At 37.5% G+C, this 17,613-nt stretch overlaps 1 protein-coding gene across 11 annotated transcripts in view; it reads right to left on the reverse strand.

The window, feature by feature from the left end:
• The window catches only part of LOC124306257 (NAD(+) hydrolase sarm1), a 197,302-nt gene that overhangs the window by 11,258 nt on the left and 168,431 nt on the right, over window positions 1-17,613 (reverse strand). For 10 of the 11 annotated variants that reach the window (XR_006908567.1, XM_046766740.1, XM_046766749.1 and 7 more), the window contains 4 exons: window positions 7,729-7,884; window positions 4,140-4,360; window positions 3,314-3,587; window positions 2,721-2,888 (listed from right to left, as the gene is read on the reverse strand). Coding sequence is in view for 10 of the 11 variants with exons in the window: in XM_046766740.1 (XP_046622696.1) it covers window positions 2,721-2,888; window positions 3,314-3,587; window positions 4,140-4,360; window positions 7,729-7,884 (819 nt within the window). In the remaining variant the exon portion in view is untranslated. Of the gene's footprint in view, window positions 1-2,720; window positions 2,889-3,313; window positions 3,588-4,139; window positions 4,361-7,728; window positions 7,885-10,448; window positions 10,605-17,613 lie in introns of those variants that run through there. The other variant, XM_046766750.1, reaches the window with a different exon arrangement.

The following is a 17,613-nucleotide window of genomic DNA, read 5'->3' on the forward strand; positions in this document are numbered from 1 at the left end:
TAGAAAATAGAAAGGGACATCGTTATCAAATTGTTAAAAGCGCGAAGATCCATTTCATAGAGAATATTCAAAGTCAAAGTATAGATAGAAAGGTTTTTATAATTTCGTTTTTCCTGCTCTGACTTACCATTAGCTACATTTTAAATTTTCGACACTCCGACTTTCCATATTTTGAAATTTTGTAAAACACACAGCTCCGTCTTTGAAAATTTGATAATGTAACCTTTTTATTTTTCAAATTTCTTACATTTGTACTCCCCAAGTCCCGTCATTTCAAGCTCTGAGAATAAGGGAGAACGTCAATTTCTTTTTTACCCTTCCACTTGTATTTTCAAAATCCTAACAGTTTTTCACAGTTTTATACATTTCTTTACACGACGAAAAGTGAGGGAAATTTCTTGTTCATTCAAAGACTGCGGGAGCGGTAATTTGATTAAAGAATTGAGGAATATTGAAATTTACAAAAATGTCTAGCGAAAATTTGAATCAAAAAATTGAAAAGCTATGTTTTCAAAATGGAACTGCAACAATTTTGCAATACGAATAAAAAAAAAAAAAAAAAAGGTTGCATAATTTTTTTTAAAACACTTTCCGAGCTAAGAAATTCGCGAGAAAGATGCGAAACTCAACCCAATTCTTACCTACTGTTTCACATAAACCGATTTGTAAGAACTCGAGAAACCCGATACTGGCGTTGAAACTTTGGATAAGATCAATTTTCAATTTTTGAATTACCGTTTTTGAGCAATAAATTATGATACAGTTTAAATTTCATTCCGTACCAGGAGTACATCATTTTCAAGGACTAAATGGAAGAGCGGCTTATATATGTAATATTGTATATATGTGCATATGTATCCACGCACAGATGTATATCTATATGAATGACTAGGGATATTATGTAAGCTACTACATACAAGAGTATCGACCGGCTTGGTGTTACACGAGGAAATGTACACACACATACATGTACGTTTAAATACAGAGGACGAGGTATAAATGTATGAATTTATTTCGTGGAATGTTTACCTTGAAAAATAAACACACCGAGAGACACACTCAAACTTATTAAGTGCGTCAATACGTTAGCATAAAATAACATTGTCGCATTAGCATGTAAAACCATCCCGTTCGTCCAAAGATTTTTGATGTACGTACGTAGATATGTATATGTTTTTGTATACATCGAGCATATTTTACGCGTTTTTTCATGCGTGGACCAAGTACCCGTTTCTATGACGGTCAAGTGAACCTGCGAATGCGCGTGCGTGGAGTGATGAAAAGACTACTTTCAACTCATAGGAGTCAAAAGTGGTCTTTTCTGTACTGCGCGCATGCGCTGTGGCGAACAAATCTAATATTACGACACCCTAACCTCAATTTCGTGCTTTCCGTAAAGAAATCGTCAATGCTTGTGCGTATGTGTACATATATGTATATTTATTTGTAATCCGCTAATTTAAATTTCACATTCACATTCCTAAACTTGGCGAAAAGTATATTATAGTATATAAAGTAAACAAACAACGCGGACGACACAATTGTGTGCCGGGCTAATTTTAAATTATGGTGAACTATAGTTTGAAGGACTGGTGCAAAGAAAGTTAATCAGTTCGCGTGACGGAATAATAGAAGAGGGAAGGGCGAGAGGGTGAAAACGCGACTTTAATATAAATCTCTGTCCACTGGTGGGCTAAATCTACGGAGGGAAAAAATCGTTCGTTGAAAGGATTGGTCTCTCATACTTCAGGGATATGTGATTATGAACCGCACGTTACCTTTTCCAATTTTCATTATCCTCCCCAACTTTCCATATCTTCATCATTTATTATCGTTACGCTGACGGTAATTCGTCCAATTTCTACAAATTTATTCAGCGAGATTCAATTCCGAACAAAGTAAAATCTGTCCAATATTTTTATCATCGCGATGTTTCAAGGGTTAACGTTAATACTGTTTTTATTCCGTTAAAATATCACAGAGGGATGAGATTTTGCGGGATGAGAGAGAAAAAAACACCAGAGGGTGAATGAAAGTGTGAGAAAATATAAATACAAAACAAAGCAACGAAAGAAAGGGAAAAATTCACCAATCACGTCGAGAAGCACGCGAGTTGATGTGGGTGGTACCAGTAAATGAAAATTTGACAGGTATTCTACATGCCGGGAGTATTTTTTGGCACGACTTCAACTATCCATCCGAGAATGAGTCACTGTGTATCGTATTATAACATTATTACACGTTATACATACAACAAATCAGCGAAAAATTAACCGCATGTTAAAAATCTACGTGTACACATATAAACGAATACATGTATGTCGTATAGGCTGTACGTTTTCTATAACAAATGGCATGCTGTATAATAACAATAGTCTACCTCTACTTACGCGATAGGAAAACCACCTACTCAGTATGTTATATTTCAGGATTTACGCAGAACCGAAAAATCCGGATTTAAAAAATTCTGAATCAGCGAGTAGCAGTTTGTCATTAAGGCGAATTTAGATTGTTGATAAAATATTGCAGCGCAAATATTGACAATTGGATGAAAATGAAGGGGGCGCAGTCGAACGGTAGAGCAGAGAGTAAAAAATAGTGTCCAAATATGTCGTTCTCCACGAAATTCCATAGCATTTTCACTTCATTGACTTTGATTCATTAATTTTCTAAATAAAATATTCAAAGCAACCAAAAAGAAATAACAATATTGCACTCACCCTCGCCGAGGCGACGCTTTTCTCCGCCGAGACGCCATCAAGCTCGACTCTCGCCCTGGCGACTGTAGCTGCGCTTTGCTCCTTGTAAGAAACGTCACCAGCTTGAAGTGCCCTCATCTCAGCGCTATTTTCTGTAGCTTTTTCCGCGCTGAAACCGTCGGTCACGACCTGTCGTAAAAGGAAATTAGGAATTAACAAAGGATACCATCAATTTTACGAACCCAAAATCCACTCAACAGTTTATTGGAATGGATAGACGAGCACGCTATGTTGACATTACGTCGAAACGTCTTCCCTATTGGACGGGAAAAATTGAAGGTCACTGGTACAGTTTCTGACCATTCGAGACTAGTTTCTGACCATTCGATGGTTTACTGAATGTAGAAATTCAATTGCCGAACAATTTAAAACAATTTTAATGACCTAAGAACCGAGAAAAGTTGTTCTAAAACCGTTACAACTAAGATCGTATCACTTGTCGGAATGAATGAAATTCGAACGGATCAGAAATTTGAACAACAAACTTGATGTGCTTTTTCAGAAAAAGGTTGTGAAGAGGAAAAGGCTGCGAGGAGACTCGATATCTTGATTACCTTCGTTTTTGAGGCGCTGGTCATCTTCTTTTGCTCGAATTTCATGGTCTCCGGACCGGCTGGAATGATGGACATGCTGGTCATGGTGGGCATGTTGGACATGCCCATGGGCTGGTTCATGTTGTGAAGATTACCCAACGAGTTGAGAGAGTTTAGCTGCTGGGAGGGCGAGCCGCCTGTCAAAGTGACCGTGCCTGTGACTGGAGGCGGCGTGTCCGGATCCGGAAACGTGACCAGAGGCTCAGAGAGGTTTTCATCGGTGCCACTGCCGTCTCTGTGAATCGGAAAAGGGTGATAAGTTGGTATCACTGTAGGCAACAATGCGGCGTGAATTTTTAAATACTACAATTTGGTGTAAATCTAATCCAATCTGATGTCAAGATTTGGAATTGACCACAAATGGTGTTCAATAGTTGTCCACATCAGCCAATTTTGGTCAATCTCAACACCGTCATTTTTTACAGCGTAGGTGGTGGATGAACGGATGACGAATGGATGATACTTTATCACGAGTAACGAAAAATGGTTATCCGGAAATGGTTAACTTTAGGATTGTCCCTTGAACTTAGTACGAACTGTAATCATACCGATATTTCGAAAACTCGACTCGTTCAGAGTGTACGCATCAATCTAGAAGGATTCAACGGATTGGTCGAATATCATGGGATACCTTCATACCTTCATATGTATTCTCAAAAAGGTATACCCAGGTTTCATTCACTATTGATAAATTCGGCACCAACTTGAGTTTCTTGAGAGAAGAATGCTTGGGTTAAGCCTAACCCGAACTTAGCGTAATAATTTATGCAGATGACACTCGACTGACCTGTCCACGAGGTTTTCCATGCTGCTTCGAAGTCGCTGAGAGAAGTTCGATGACATGTTTTTCATCTCTGTGATGCCGCGTTTGAGCTCGTTCAGTCCGTCCTTAACTTTGACGTTGCTGGCATTCGACATCTCCCTCGACGAGGAGGAAGTGAGGATCCTCTGCGAGGTCTGCTGAGCAACTCTGCTCGACGTGCTCGTCTGACTCTGGTTCGTGAGCATCTAGTGTGGGCCAAGAAGAGAGAGGGTATATTAGAACTTAGGGCATGAGTCACGTCCCACTGGTCGAATACACGTCACGCCGTTTTAGCGTTGTCCTCGAATTTTGGAAGATGTCCAATAAACGAACGGTGAAAACATTTCGGTATAAATTGTCCAATCGGTTTCAAGATTCGCGGGAAAGTCGCTACGCTATCTGACCGTTGAGTCTGCACCTTCTTATAGGAATAAACGTGTGTTTAAATTTTTTAACGCTCAAATTGCTCTCGCCGCTCAGGCAGAGATTCGTCGAGAGGCCGTTTCAAGGCTTTGAACTTTTCGGTGTATACGTGTAACGTGTAAGTACGTACACCTTTATACGGAACTGAATTGTGGGCGGGAAATTCTACGCACCGCGATTATTATACATATATTTATCGTTGCGCAATTGTTACATAGTCTTGAATTATTTATAGGCACGATTTTACCTGTGCTTAATTTTACTCGTTATAATTATAAGAGGAAAACTGTAGGATCATCAGAAACTGTCTTTTCTCGTAAGCCGGATCTTCGTGAAATTCAAATTCCTTCCATAAACACCACATCGTTTAACAACAATATTATGTACTTCGTTTTCGCAAAGTTTCTGCAAATTGCAAGCAGGAGTTATTCTCGTTTCAATTCATAGAAGCTCTATTATTCAGTGATAAAAAGTACTTTGCAATTATTTTATTACATAACGAGCACATGAATTTTTCTCTACAATTTTGTTTACTTTTCAAAGAGTCAATCCCCACATGAATGCAAAAGATTCGTTTTTGTCCTGAAATCAAATTCGAATCAAAAACCGAGCACTTTTTTTTTTCTTTTTTTTCTTTCCATCATTGATCGACTTCAAACGGGATCTTATGAATGAAAATCCGACCATTTATATCGCTAGGTTTTAAAAACCCGATCATAATAACAAAGATTAAGTAAAATTTGTAAATAAAAGCATGAAATGAAAAACACGCACAGACGGATAATCAAACTAGTCGGAAGGTGTTAAGTGTGCAGATCCAAAAATACTGGACGTTTCATCCGAGGCTAGGCGCCAGTAATGCGGACTTCATCATGAGGGTGTCAGGGAAATTCGGTGTACAAGCGATATTTTGATTTTGAGAATTCCCTGCGGTGACGTTTGTTTATTTTTGGATGCTCTGTCACGTTATAACGGAACGCACGTGGAGGAGTTGAAAACGCGTGCGATGAAAGAAACAAAATATATCAACGATCTTCTTTTTCGTAGGCACTGGATTTGGTAGTTTTTTTTATTTTTTGGACTTTTGGAGGAATGGAAATATTGATTTAAAATTCAAGACAGGAGGAATAGGAATTCGACAAGTAGGAAAAATTTGATGTGAACATCACTTCCTCGTGTATACATTATGTATATATACATGATGTAACGCTTTAACGTTAGTTCTAAAAGTCGCGTCCTACCGCAAGGTTGAATCACTTTCGAAAGAAGTAAGTCGTAGTTTACTGTTTGAACTTCAAGGTGAATTTTAAATACGACGATCTTCATTCAAAGAAGAATTATATGCACAACGAAAAAGCAATTAGTCAAAATTTATTGTCGAGTTAAACAGATCATTTATCACCATTGAATGATCCGCTGTATTCTCATCTGTAAAATTCCAGTCCCTCGTGTTTAAATCAATTTCAGTACAATGCAGTTACGTAACGCGTTGTTTCAGGTAAAATTACAACCGAATATTCGAATAGAAGCAAAACGATCTGCTTCGTCGATTGTATAATTTTGAGAATGGAGCAAAAGTGAGCGTTGTTAAAAATTAATATTCTTTTTTATTTCAAGTCGAATCATCCTCAAACGATGAAGCATAATTATTTTCCTCCGCATTCGTCACATTGTAAATTTAATTAGAAAGTTTGCACAATAATACGATAATAACATGTAAATAATCAAGAGATAGATAAATAATCATAAGAGCACTATGATATTTCGGTCGTGGATTATAATTCAAGTAATCACTGAACTCGGCAATGCACGGATCACTTCTATTTCACAAGTAACAATAACAGTGAATCAATCATGTCTCGGTATCTCGCTAGACTCTCCGTCGGTCCGATTAACCGGCCACTTCTAAACCACTCGATCGTTTACCAGGGCTTATCTAATTGCGCAATTCTAATTCAATTGATTATACCCGCGCGTTATAATTATGTGGTTTCAGACGCTCTAGCAACACCGCTTATAGGGGAGGGGACCGAACGCGAGTGCGAACAGCGCCACCAGTGGCCAAATTTGTCCCTATCGACGGGACTTGCACAAACGTTGCCGTATGGCGGTTATCTCTAATCATTTTTCCGAAAATACCAATATTTCTACCGAAAAGATGCACCCTTACGGTGTAAAAAAAGTGAAGGTTAGTTGTTGCGCTATCGGTTGTTATAATTGTACAGAAATATGGCGTAGCCACGGAAGTTTATGATTGGCTGTGCCATTGGCGTAGACAGGTGAAAATTCCCTTTGTTTGGGATAAATACGATCGATCTAGTGCCGTTGTAAATTTCGCGTACGATTTCTATGCACACAAGTATTGAGAGATTTGAAAACTGTGTGTAATTGTAGAAAGCCTATCGAGTTTAAAATTTTTCAAAAGAGTAAATATAAAAACACAATAAAAATTGTTTTAATCTTTGTTGATCGATGCCTTTGAATTACGTTATTTTATGCGTATAACGCAATGGAAATAAATAATTCATTGACTTTCGCTAATTTGACAATGACGGAAATTCCGTACTTTTGGCAGTCAGGTAAGTACACATCTTTCATCGCGTCATACAAAAATATAAATCTGTTACGTTACGATTTCTCGTCTGCACTTCTTCGTCTCCACCTTAAACTTCTGTTCGCCTTTGGCGCGACGTAAGACGTAACAGATCGCGTGCCAGAGACAAGGTTATGCCAAGAAAGCTCGTATTATTAAGCTCCCGAGCTATTATAAACATTCTCTCTTTTTTTCCCTGCTTTTTTTAATTCCTTCTTTTCTCAGCTTCGGTCATTAGTAGTCACGCTAAAATCACGAGGTTTGGGAAAAAATTTTTTTTCTCCCTTTCCTTTTTTTTTTTTAATCTTTTAACCCTTTCAGTCACACATTTTTCCACTTAATGTTTTGTTACTCGTAGCTTTTTGTGGTCACTGATTACGAATCCGATGTCAGAATTTGATCATATCTGCATCAAACATGGCGGATCCAATATGGTGGACGTAAAATCGAAAAAAGAAAACTAACAAAATTCGACGATTCTGGCCAAAAGTTGTTGCTTCCATACTTTAATACAGTCATACGATGTAACAAAGATCATTTCAAGTTATTTTTATATACCTGTGAGGATGTCGTGACTTGCGGATGATGAGAATGAGTCGAGACGTGGGTATGATGTCCCGTTCTTCCCGAGATGAGATCTCGCTTTTTCTGCAGGTTCTCAATGACGGTATGCATGTCCCCATTTTCGCCACCCTCCACTGGGAACTCGGACATCTGTAAGCAAATTGTGGAAAAAATAAGAATGCGATGCGAAGGGAAGACAAAGCAGATCCGCAAGATTTTACGTATCCCTAAGTACGTGAATAATATAATTAAAATGTATCGAGATTAAATGAATGTGTTGTGTTTTTTATTTCAGATTTCGAAAGTACAATAAATGCTCGGTAATGATTCGACTGTACGATATCAAAATTTCACGTAATTGAATCAAATTTTTAATGTCGATCGCATAATGCTGCAATGTGATATTTCCAGTCCCTTATTTTTTCATTTCTATCGCAACGATCACTCGCTACCTTGAAAGATTTTGTAAAACGGAAATTAGTCTGTAATAAATAATTATGGTCGAACGAATAAACGAACGGACATATTATTTGACTAATGGACTCTGGCTGTTTGAGCTACAGCGATTTTTTTGTTCGAATGGCAGGCATAAGGTTTCTTCCTTGATCGCGGTCTGCATTGCAAATCAGTCCGCATGCACGTGTGCATGAAAATGTATGAGAAGAAAAAAGAGAAAGGAAAAAAATAAGATAAGGAAAAGAGATAAAAAAGTCTGCGGTGATTTAATAACAGACTTTGTTATACCCTTCGAATTTCAACGCGGTTGCCGATCACAGGAATGAAAACGAAAAAAAAAGTGGGCTGGATGAAAAAATGATAAAATCTGGCTGAATTTGTTTAACTCGAGTATTAAAGTCATGAAAAATAATATCGAAAACGCTTTGCCGCATTTTTCTGGTTCATTTCAAAACCGCGTATATTTTTCGACGTGTAACGTATAATGTACACTTGTTTCATCGATTACCCGAGTTAAAAAATTTCTGCTACATATTCAAATACATTCCGTTTACACTGAGAGTTTTTTTAATAATATTTTTTTTTCCAATCTCGTGCGCCGATTCATTTCATTCAATCTTACAACTAACCAACAGCTATAGCGTGTTATATTATATACGCATTATGCGATGCATTGCAGCCTTGTAAATTTATTGATTCTTCAATATCACACCAACATATTACGGCTGCTGTGTAGTATGACTGTTCCCAATATACATGCGATTTAAATTCAACCAGCAAGAACAATAAAACTTTCGGTTGTAGGTATTATTATATACGGGATTGCTAAACTATCGGTAATCATTCCGCGTTATATATCACTGTACGTAAATATCATTAATTTTTGTTGCAAAACGGTGTTTATCGTCCTCAATTACCACAGACAGACCAGAAATAATCATTTCTTTATTCAGCCAAAACACCAATGAATCATTAAATCATTGTACAACGCGCAATGTGTGTTATATATGTTCGATGATTGTACACCAGGTGAAATTGACCAAAAACTTGATTTAAAAAAGAAAAGAATAATACAATTGAAGCACATATGCACGTAGGAACAATTCTCGTGGGAAATGTTCAACGCTAAATTTTTGCGAATAGATAATATTGAAAGAGATTTTAAAAACTCTGGAAACTGACTAAATTCATTTTCGGAATTAAGAATCAAAACGATTGAAAATGGGCGCCATTCGGTTTTGGTACGCAGAGGGAACATTTTTTAAAAGTTTATTCCGAGTTTCCCAAATTTCTTTTTCGACAACGGAATTTCACTCTCTTCAACTCTCTTTCGGACAACAGTCGCATAGGAATCACGATCTACGAAATGTCGCTATATCATCTGCAACATTTATAGATCCCTAGAGTCAAAGTAAAATCAATTATATTTGTATATGTACATGAATAGGATCAATCGCTGCTTCACTCTCAGATCTCACTCGGTTTTATTCTAATTGTAACAAACTTGCAAATCAAAGAACTGTAAAGAATAATTCTTTGAATCGTGCCGAAGGAAAGTTGAAAATTAATCGAATATTTAAAAATAACCGAAGTTTACGTTACGGAAAAAAATTAACGTAAATAACAATTGCAGTAATACAATTGTATAAATTCAACGTTCCTTCGCAGACGAAACTTATTTTTTGGATTTACGTATAAGAACTTTGAATTGTTCGTTTATTTCATATTGTTCAACAGCGTGAAATCCAGTTCAATATCGAAGCAAAATATGTGATCAAAAAAACGGTTGAAGTTCGCTTGAAAATCGTGGAGTTCAATAATTGGTGAATCAAATGTTGACCGACTTAAACAAAGTATCGTTTCATTGATGTATCTAGACAAGTGTAATAGCTCTTTATCTATCTCTGTATGAAAATACTTCATGGAAAGAGTAAGAATTCCTTCTCGCGCGTTCATTAGAGCTGCTTCACAAGAGCGTTTCAAGCACCCTGAAAATAAGTCGGTATGTTCCATTAGCGTGAGGATACTGAAAATAGACTGGCTCATTCCCTTTTTTTCTCTCTCTCTCTCTCTTATTTCCTCGATATCTCAAAAGGGGGACAAAAGAGAAAGACCGACTGCAATCTCGGGAGAAGAATCGAACTCGAATAATAAAGACTTGAGTCGGATAAAGAGGTAAAAGAAACTGAAGATAGGCGAAGAGATACGGGATTTCTATAAACACAGATAAATGCTCACACGTTTAAAGCTCAACTCACGTCAATGCGCATCGATGCTTCTTCTCTTCACACACGTTCGCCTTTTTATGATACGTGTATATTTATATATTATACGTTATACACAAGAATATTAAATAGAAAACCATGTATCACGTATAAACTATTATCACACGTTCGGGAAAATTCACTTTCGTATTCGTCGAAACGACAAAGATATATAACAAAAAAAAAAAAAAAAACCAAACAATAACCAAAACTCAATTATTTGCCGTATAAAAGTTGTCAGGATATTTCAGCACCTCGTGTAAGATTTTTTTTGTTTTTTTTTTCAACGAACCGCACGTAAGTTTGAACAACGAAAGCACTGAAACTCTTTACGTAATGTGTGACGATCGTAGCGCGGTTCGTCGGTTCGCTTCGGCGTGGCACGCGTGTTTCAACTTTGTTGCGGCGCGCTTCTCGCGCGGTTTCGAGAATAACCGGGATTTCCCGAATTCGAGTTACTCCTTTTCAGGAGCTTTCAGACTCTGCCGGTGACACGGGATTCGCGATTCAAGTAGTGACGGCCCGTGACCAGCAGCCAGACACCGGCGCGGCTGGCACAAAGAACGCGTCACTCTCTCGGTTGCTCGTGAACGAAGTAGCGACAGACAGTCGGTGTCAGACTGGCGGAACCGCGACGCTGGCGCCGCGACGCCGTCGCGACGACCTCGCCAAGTTCCGCCCCCCGCCCCTTCGACCCGGCTGGCAGCTTTCACTCACAATGAAACCAACAACGGGCGAAGCACGCTTTGCTGCCACTTTTTAATCGGGGTGTCGAGCAACGACGCGGGGACTCGAAAATTTTTCTATTTTTCCTGAATATTTTGTAAAAATTTCCCTGTTTTCCAGTTACTGAATATTACAGTTGCTTCAAATGGTAATCTTTGTTAAATACGTATGATACTTGTTGTAAATAATATGCTCGCAGATCAACATGAATTTCCGAATTGGTTGGATTTCTAGAGAAAAAAGGATCGAGCATCCAAATGAATTGCTTGAGGGGCTGTCGAGTTTGATTTTGTTTTTTTTTTTTTCTTTAATTGATTTTTCAACTTTTGGTAACACTTGAAAGTCAAAAACGCGATTTTCGCCAAGGAAAATTGGTAAATTTATTAAGCCTTAGCGGCCACACGGGGTAGCTAATTACCCCAGGCACAGAAAAAGAAATGAAATTATTAACATCTCGAGTAATTTTGCAAAATGAATATACTTTTTGAATGATCGGCGGATACAGTTTTTTTTTTTTTTTTTATGACAGTGGTACATGTTGTGCGTAAAATCCTAAAATTTTAGCCCTTAATATTGAGAAAAATGGCGGAGTAATGAATTTTTTTCTGAAAAAAGCCATTTTTTCTGCATTTTCACACATACGACCAGTTTTTAATACGCCATCTATAAATTGACCGATAAAAATCATTAGAAATATTGAAGAACTCTTCAACGAACATGAAACACTCGGTTAGAAGTCTTGAAACACCCATATACATGTCTTGTACAACTAGTTTTTTCAGCGTGAGGTAATGAGTTGCCCCATGTGGCCGCTAAGGGTTAATGTAAAATCGAAAATAACAACAAATTAAAACAAAAAAAAAAAATAAATCTCGACAGCCTTACATTGGGAAACTCATAAAGTGATAAAATAAATTTTATTTTTTGATTTCCTATGACCCAATGATGAGTTACAACCGTCACCGCAAAACAGCTATTTTTTCGAGACGTCTCCGGAGATTTGCTGCCAACGGCTCAAGTTTTTAATATTTTTCACTGAAATTTTCAGAAAATATTCTCGAAATGTTACTCTACAATACTGTAATCAGTTAATTTCAAATACATTGCCTGTACGTTGTAAAATTTTTAAGAAGGTGTCGTTTTTTTTCACAGAATTAATGATACTCGCCAGCCCCCCCTTAAGACATGTAAGAGATGCGGTGAGGAAATTGGCGCGAAAAAAGAAAAAATTTTTAAGTAGCTTATACTTGTTAATAATACAACTACGTGAATTATTATATATTATTTCGAAGATATGATTTTAATGTGAACTCAGTTGAGTAAGGGTTCTTATTATTAGATCTAGGACGAAATTTTACGCAAGTTCAATTTGATGAACAAACTTCCGGTCGCCTGTATCAAATTCACGTATACTTACCGCATTTTCAAGGACAATTTCAAATTCCCGTATCATTCGTAGGAAAAATAAAAATGACAGTCGATGTTAAATTGCAGAGACAAAGTTTTATTCAAGTAACAAATTCACAAAATTCGGTTCGTCTACGTTGTTACAAAAAGCGACAAGTTCGACATTTAAAATAACAGCAACTGCAGGACCGCATTTCGTGTATCGGAGTTATGCATTTTTTCTTTCGTGTTTCCTTTTTCCTCATTCTTAAAATGAATGTGAAACAGAAAATGTAATACAAAAAAAAGGGTGATTTTTGTATTGCAACAAATGCCGACCACCTTGTTGACCAATCTTATCACAATATCGTACGAATGATGTTGATCATTACTTTATTTATCCATGTTTTGCAAGCCGGGTATCGATTTCAGTGTTATAGATGACGAGAGGGAAGAATAGAAAGAATAAGGAAACATAAGAAGTTAATAATATACGCCCAGGCTGCACGTACGTCGTTAATCACACTCCGCGACCATCGATTGAATTCAATCAATTTATTCTCCTGTCAATCAGTAATTCTCATGTGATTTAATCGAGCGCGTTCGGTTTTACCAGAAAAATCTTCGTAATCAGGCAATTGTTCATGTCCATCACATACCTTTGTGTGTTTTTTCGATATTTTTTAGCAGAGAAGAATCAAAGTTTGTTTATGAATGTGTGGGGATCTCAACAATTGATCAAATTCGACACTCCCGAATATCAAAATGAAAAAGTGAGTAAGCAGAATGATTATATACGCACGATTGCAACAATTTTACCTCGTTCACTATCACACTTTTTTTACTCTCACAATCCACAGCAGTATTCTGCGGAAGTATGGGAAAACGGAAATACCGCAGGTCTTGATAAATTTATATTATGAACAGGAAAATTATGCGTCTCGTTACACGTACAGAAAAACCTGCACTTCTTATTTATATTATGTGCGAACTTAAATATTCATATGTTTACCGTTAAATGAATGCTTATTCGTTTCAAAAAGGAAATATCTTACATCATTTTCTCAGATAACGACGTGCGGAGAAAATCCAGAATCATGCATAATGTTTGCTGTAAATATAAGCTGTCCTCGTTTCAAGAAAGCCTTGTTGAGAATATTATGGGAAGAAATTATCGCACAATCTTTCAACTGTCAAATAAAATATCTAGGCATATAAAAAATTATACAATTAGAAGTAACGTAGAAAGGCACGTATTTGTTTAAATTACGTTCTGTTTTTACATCGATAAAATTTCAATAACTTCTAAACGAACCAATACCTTGGATATTTTTTCACAACTATTATAACAAACTTCTACGATCGCTGTCGTCGATAAGAATTCCACGAATTCGCATTGTCGTTTTGATATTTATGACTGTATGCATCGTATGTGTCTCTCATATACACGAGCTGCATGAATGGCATTCCAATTGTACTTCTCCAGTTGTTGGTTATACATTTAAAACAATTGAGAACAGAAAATGTCACAGCGCAAGCTCTGGATGAGACAGGCTGCACCCAATTTTGGTAAACAAGAAACTTGCATTATGCCCCCGAGAAGCTTAACAATAAGACCCATTTGTGTATAATAAAAGAACGGACTGCAGACGGCTGCTGGAGAAATAAGGAAAGCGAAACGAGAAGAAGCAGAAACAAAGGTGGGAAAAGAAAAAGGATTCCAATATCGTGGAATGGAAAAATTCATCCAAGGCTGTTGTTTTTTTGCTTTCTACACTTTATTACTTCTTTTATTAACAGTCTGCAAACTGTCGAGTTCGAATTTTCGTCACTCCTCGATCAATCTTCGTTGAATATCGATCTCATTATCGAATTTATACCGCGATTGACACGCTAGTCGAAGAAACGAATTTGCAAAATAAGATGGAGTGAACAAAAGGCTGAGGAATGTTGCGCGACGAGTGCAGAGATCCGAGGAGGGTGACACCAACGTCAAGGAACAAAAAAGCGCATTTTTTATACTTATTGTTATCTGTTTTCTTTTTATTTCTTCTTTGTTTATTGCAGCAAAAGAGTCGGGATGCGCGTCGCCGTGTGTCACACACACCATCGTCGACACACAACGTGTAAGCTGCGCCTCTATATAGCTTGCAGGAATTTTACTTGTGGCAATTTTTTGTCCCGGCATCGTAAATAAGTATAAACGTGTCACATCCACCACCTGCGTTGAATCAGGATCACGAGAATTTACATTTATTTACACTACAGTCGTGTATACTTTTTTCCAACACCTGCATGGAAAGTGCATTTTTATGCACCATTTACAAGCACCGAAAGTAGTCTTTTATACACATGTGCGGGAAAAACTTTCGCGCATTGTTAGCGGTGTGAGAAAAAAACGTTCGCACATTGCCGGTGGTATAAGATAAACCTTCGCACATTGCTAGCGGTGTGCGAAAAAGACGGTCGCGCTTTTATCCACATTTGCGCATTCCGCAAACAGCTGCACTAGCGCCACCGACGGAATAGTTTGTCGCTCTTTGCCGTGCTCGGCATCGTCACTGAACAGACATCGTGCCGTGGTTTCGTGTAAATATAATCGTGTATGTCGGACTTTCCATTACAGGTGTAGCAAAAAATAGAGTTCGATACTAGTGCGCGAAAGTTGGCAATGCCTATCTCGCGTGAATGCGCCACACTCGCCCTTCGACTCGTCTCCGAGCTCGTGCTGCGCCTTCACGCTTGTGCGGGCATTGCCACCTTCGCGCACTAGTATCGAAAAACACTATTTCAAAGTGGCCTGATCACATTCGTTCCGATTGTGTAACCGAATAAATCGAGAAAGCCAAGGTGAGCTTAATTTGTCGAATTAGAGGTTTCTAAAAGTCTGGAGAAAATCGGTATCATCGATATTATTTATATTAATTTGTGAGCGACGGTGCAACCAATTGGAAACTCCCGCGTTCGAACCCTCAATGACGTCGCGCGACACTGACCAATGTAACGAAATTTCAGTTACGAGTACACGAGAATTGAACTGTTGCAGGTTACAATTCAAACGTTCGGAAGTATAACCAAAGTGCGATTGATTTTAGCTTGTTAGTTATAGAACAATATATTTTAGTTCATCTTTTCGACTCTGCTGCATAAATTTTGCTGAGAGATGACAAGTGTAATTATCATAAAACGGATATTATGGTTGAAGAAGAAGAACAGTTTTATTTTCCAACGTTCACGTGCTTAGGACTTTTATCTATGTTTATGCTCTGATTGTCGGTACGTAGGAGTATACCGTATATAATTATTTATTATATAAGGTATGCGAACACAATACACGTCAACAAGTCTACTGCATTCCTACGGTTCACCGCCTAAGCCACAAACCGCAATTTAACGCGACTTACCGTGAGATGCATTTATCTGTGATTTGGTTGGCTGCGAAAATGAAAATAAAAAGAAACTAACCACGAATCGCTCATCAACTTGTGGTTGTGACATTATCACGTAGTTGTCAGGCCAATTTAAGCGCAAACGTATGCATACACCCATATAGACGCAGTTATATGTATACTTCCAGCTAACCTATTTCCGTCGTTTATAATACAACACGGCTGGCGAGAGATAATCTCTGATATGTAATAATAAGCGATTCTTCTACACGAAGAGAATAAAAGAGTGTATTTTACTCAAAACTGCAGGAAAAGGGGGACACATCCCATTGTAAAATACAGAATTCACACTAGAAACAGTGAAAATCACTGTGTGCAGAATGAAATCTGTTAAACTTATAGAAAAAAATATATAATCCACATGGGTATTTTTGACCAAAAAGCTCGTTCCTCTTTTCCTGCAGTTTTGAGTAAAATCTGCTCTTTTTCGTCTCTCCGTCTAAACATGTGAGAAATATGTTTTTTTTTCATCTTTACCCGTGCAGTGTGAATCATGAATCTCTTTCTCTGATTTATCATTTTCTTTTACTCGATTGTTCTAACGCGGGATTCTGCAAATCGTTAAACAATAATAGAGTCAAGAATGTTGATGATGTGTCGTTATATAATTCATACCAACCGTAGTGAGTACTTATAATTACATTGAAAAATAATATTTCAAGAAATTACCCACAACATAATTATCATTCCGAAGATTAAATCATGTAACATCCGTATATGGCGAATTGCTGTTAAAATAGTCAGCAGGCAATAATAAGAAATTCAATTGACGTGTTAATTTTCAAAGTTGTGATAATTCAGTTAATTTTTCCAAATCACGATAAAAAGTTTGCAATCAGTTCACTTGATTCAAAAATATCAAACAATCATCGTCGTAATTGGATCACTTAAGCAAAATCAATCTTCAATTTCTACTATAACTATTCACTTAAACTTGATTCAATTAAATGTGTCCCGTAACGATTCGCGGTATTTTCCGCGGACGAAAATTAGTACTCGCGTAATCTTGCGTAGTAGAGTGTGTGTGTGTGTGAGAGAGAGAGAAATGAGAGATAGATAGAAAGAAAGAGAAGGAGAAGGAGCCCTTGCATGAATGACACCCACGACAACTATGTAAGCCCGCCGTAGTACGCCACATGTGTTCGCACACTCGTCATAAGTTAACTCGAGCTATTGTACACATAGGTGTATCTATATTGTATTATACGTCTATACACACGCGGACGCAACGAAGTAAAACGTAGTATATACATTTCCAAGCTTGGCATGTAACGCTGGCACGCATGACGTCACTGATATCGTAACGACGACGCGAAGCGCCGCGCGGCGTCACGTTTTCGAATCATAATTGAAGGTCCGCACACTTACTGCATAGTTCATGGAATTGATTGATAGTTCAAGAATGCTAAAGTTGTCGAACTACGGTTCGTCCGTCCCTTTTACAGGTAATGGAGTTTCAAATTTCCCGCGTCTTTGGTTCAGAAAAAGTTGATGAATCGAACGAACGATGACTGTGAAAAATCAAACAATTTTCAAAGATTTATATATATATATGTATACGTTTTAGACTTTTTCATTAATGCAAAAGAGTGAGTGAT

The sequence above is a fragment of the Neodiprion virginianus genome, chromosome 5 (assembly GCF_021901495.1).
Source record: "Neodiprion virginianus isolate iyNeoVirg1 chromosome 5, iyNeoVirg1.1, whole genome shotgun sequence".
Classification (NCBI taxonomy): domain Eukaryota; kingdom Metazoa; phylum Arthropoda; class Insecta; order Hymenoptera; family Diprionidae; genus Neodiprion; species Neodiprion virginianus.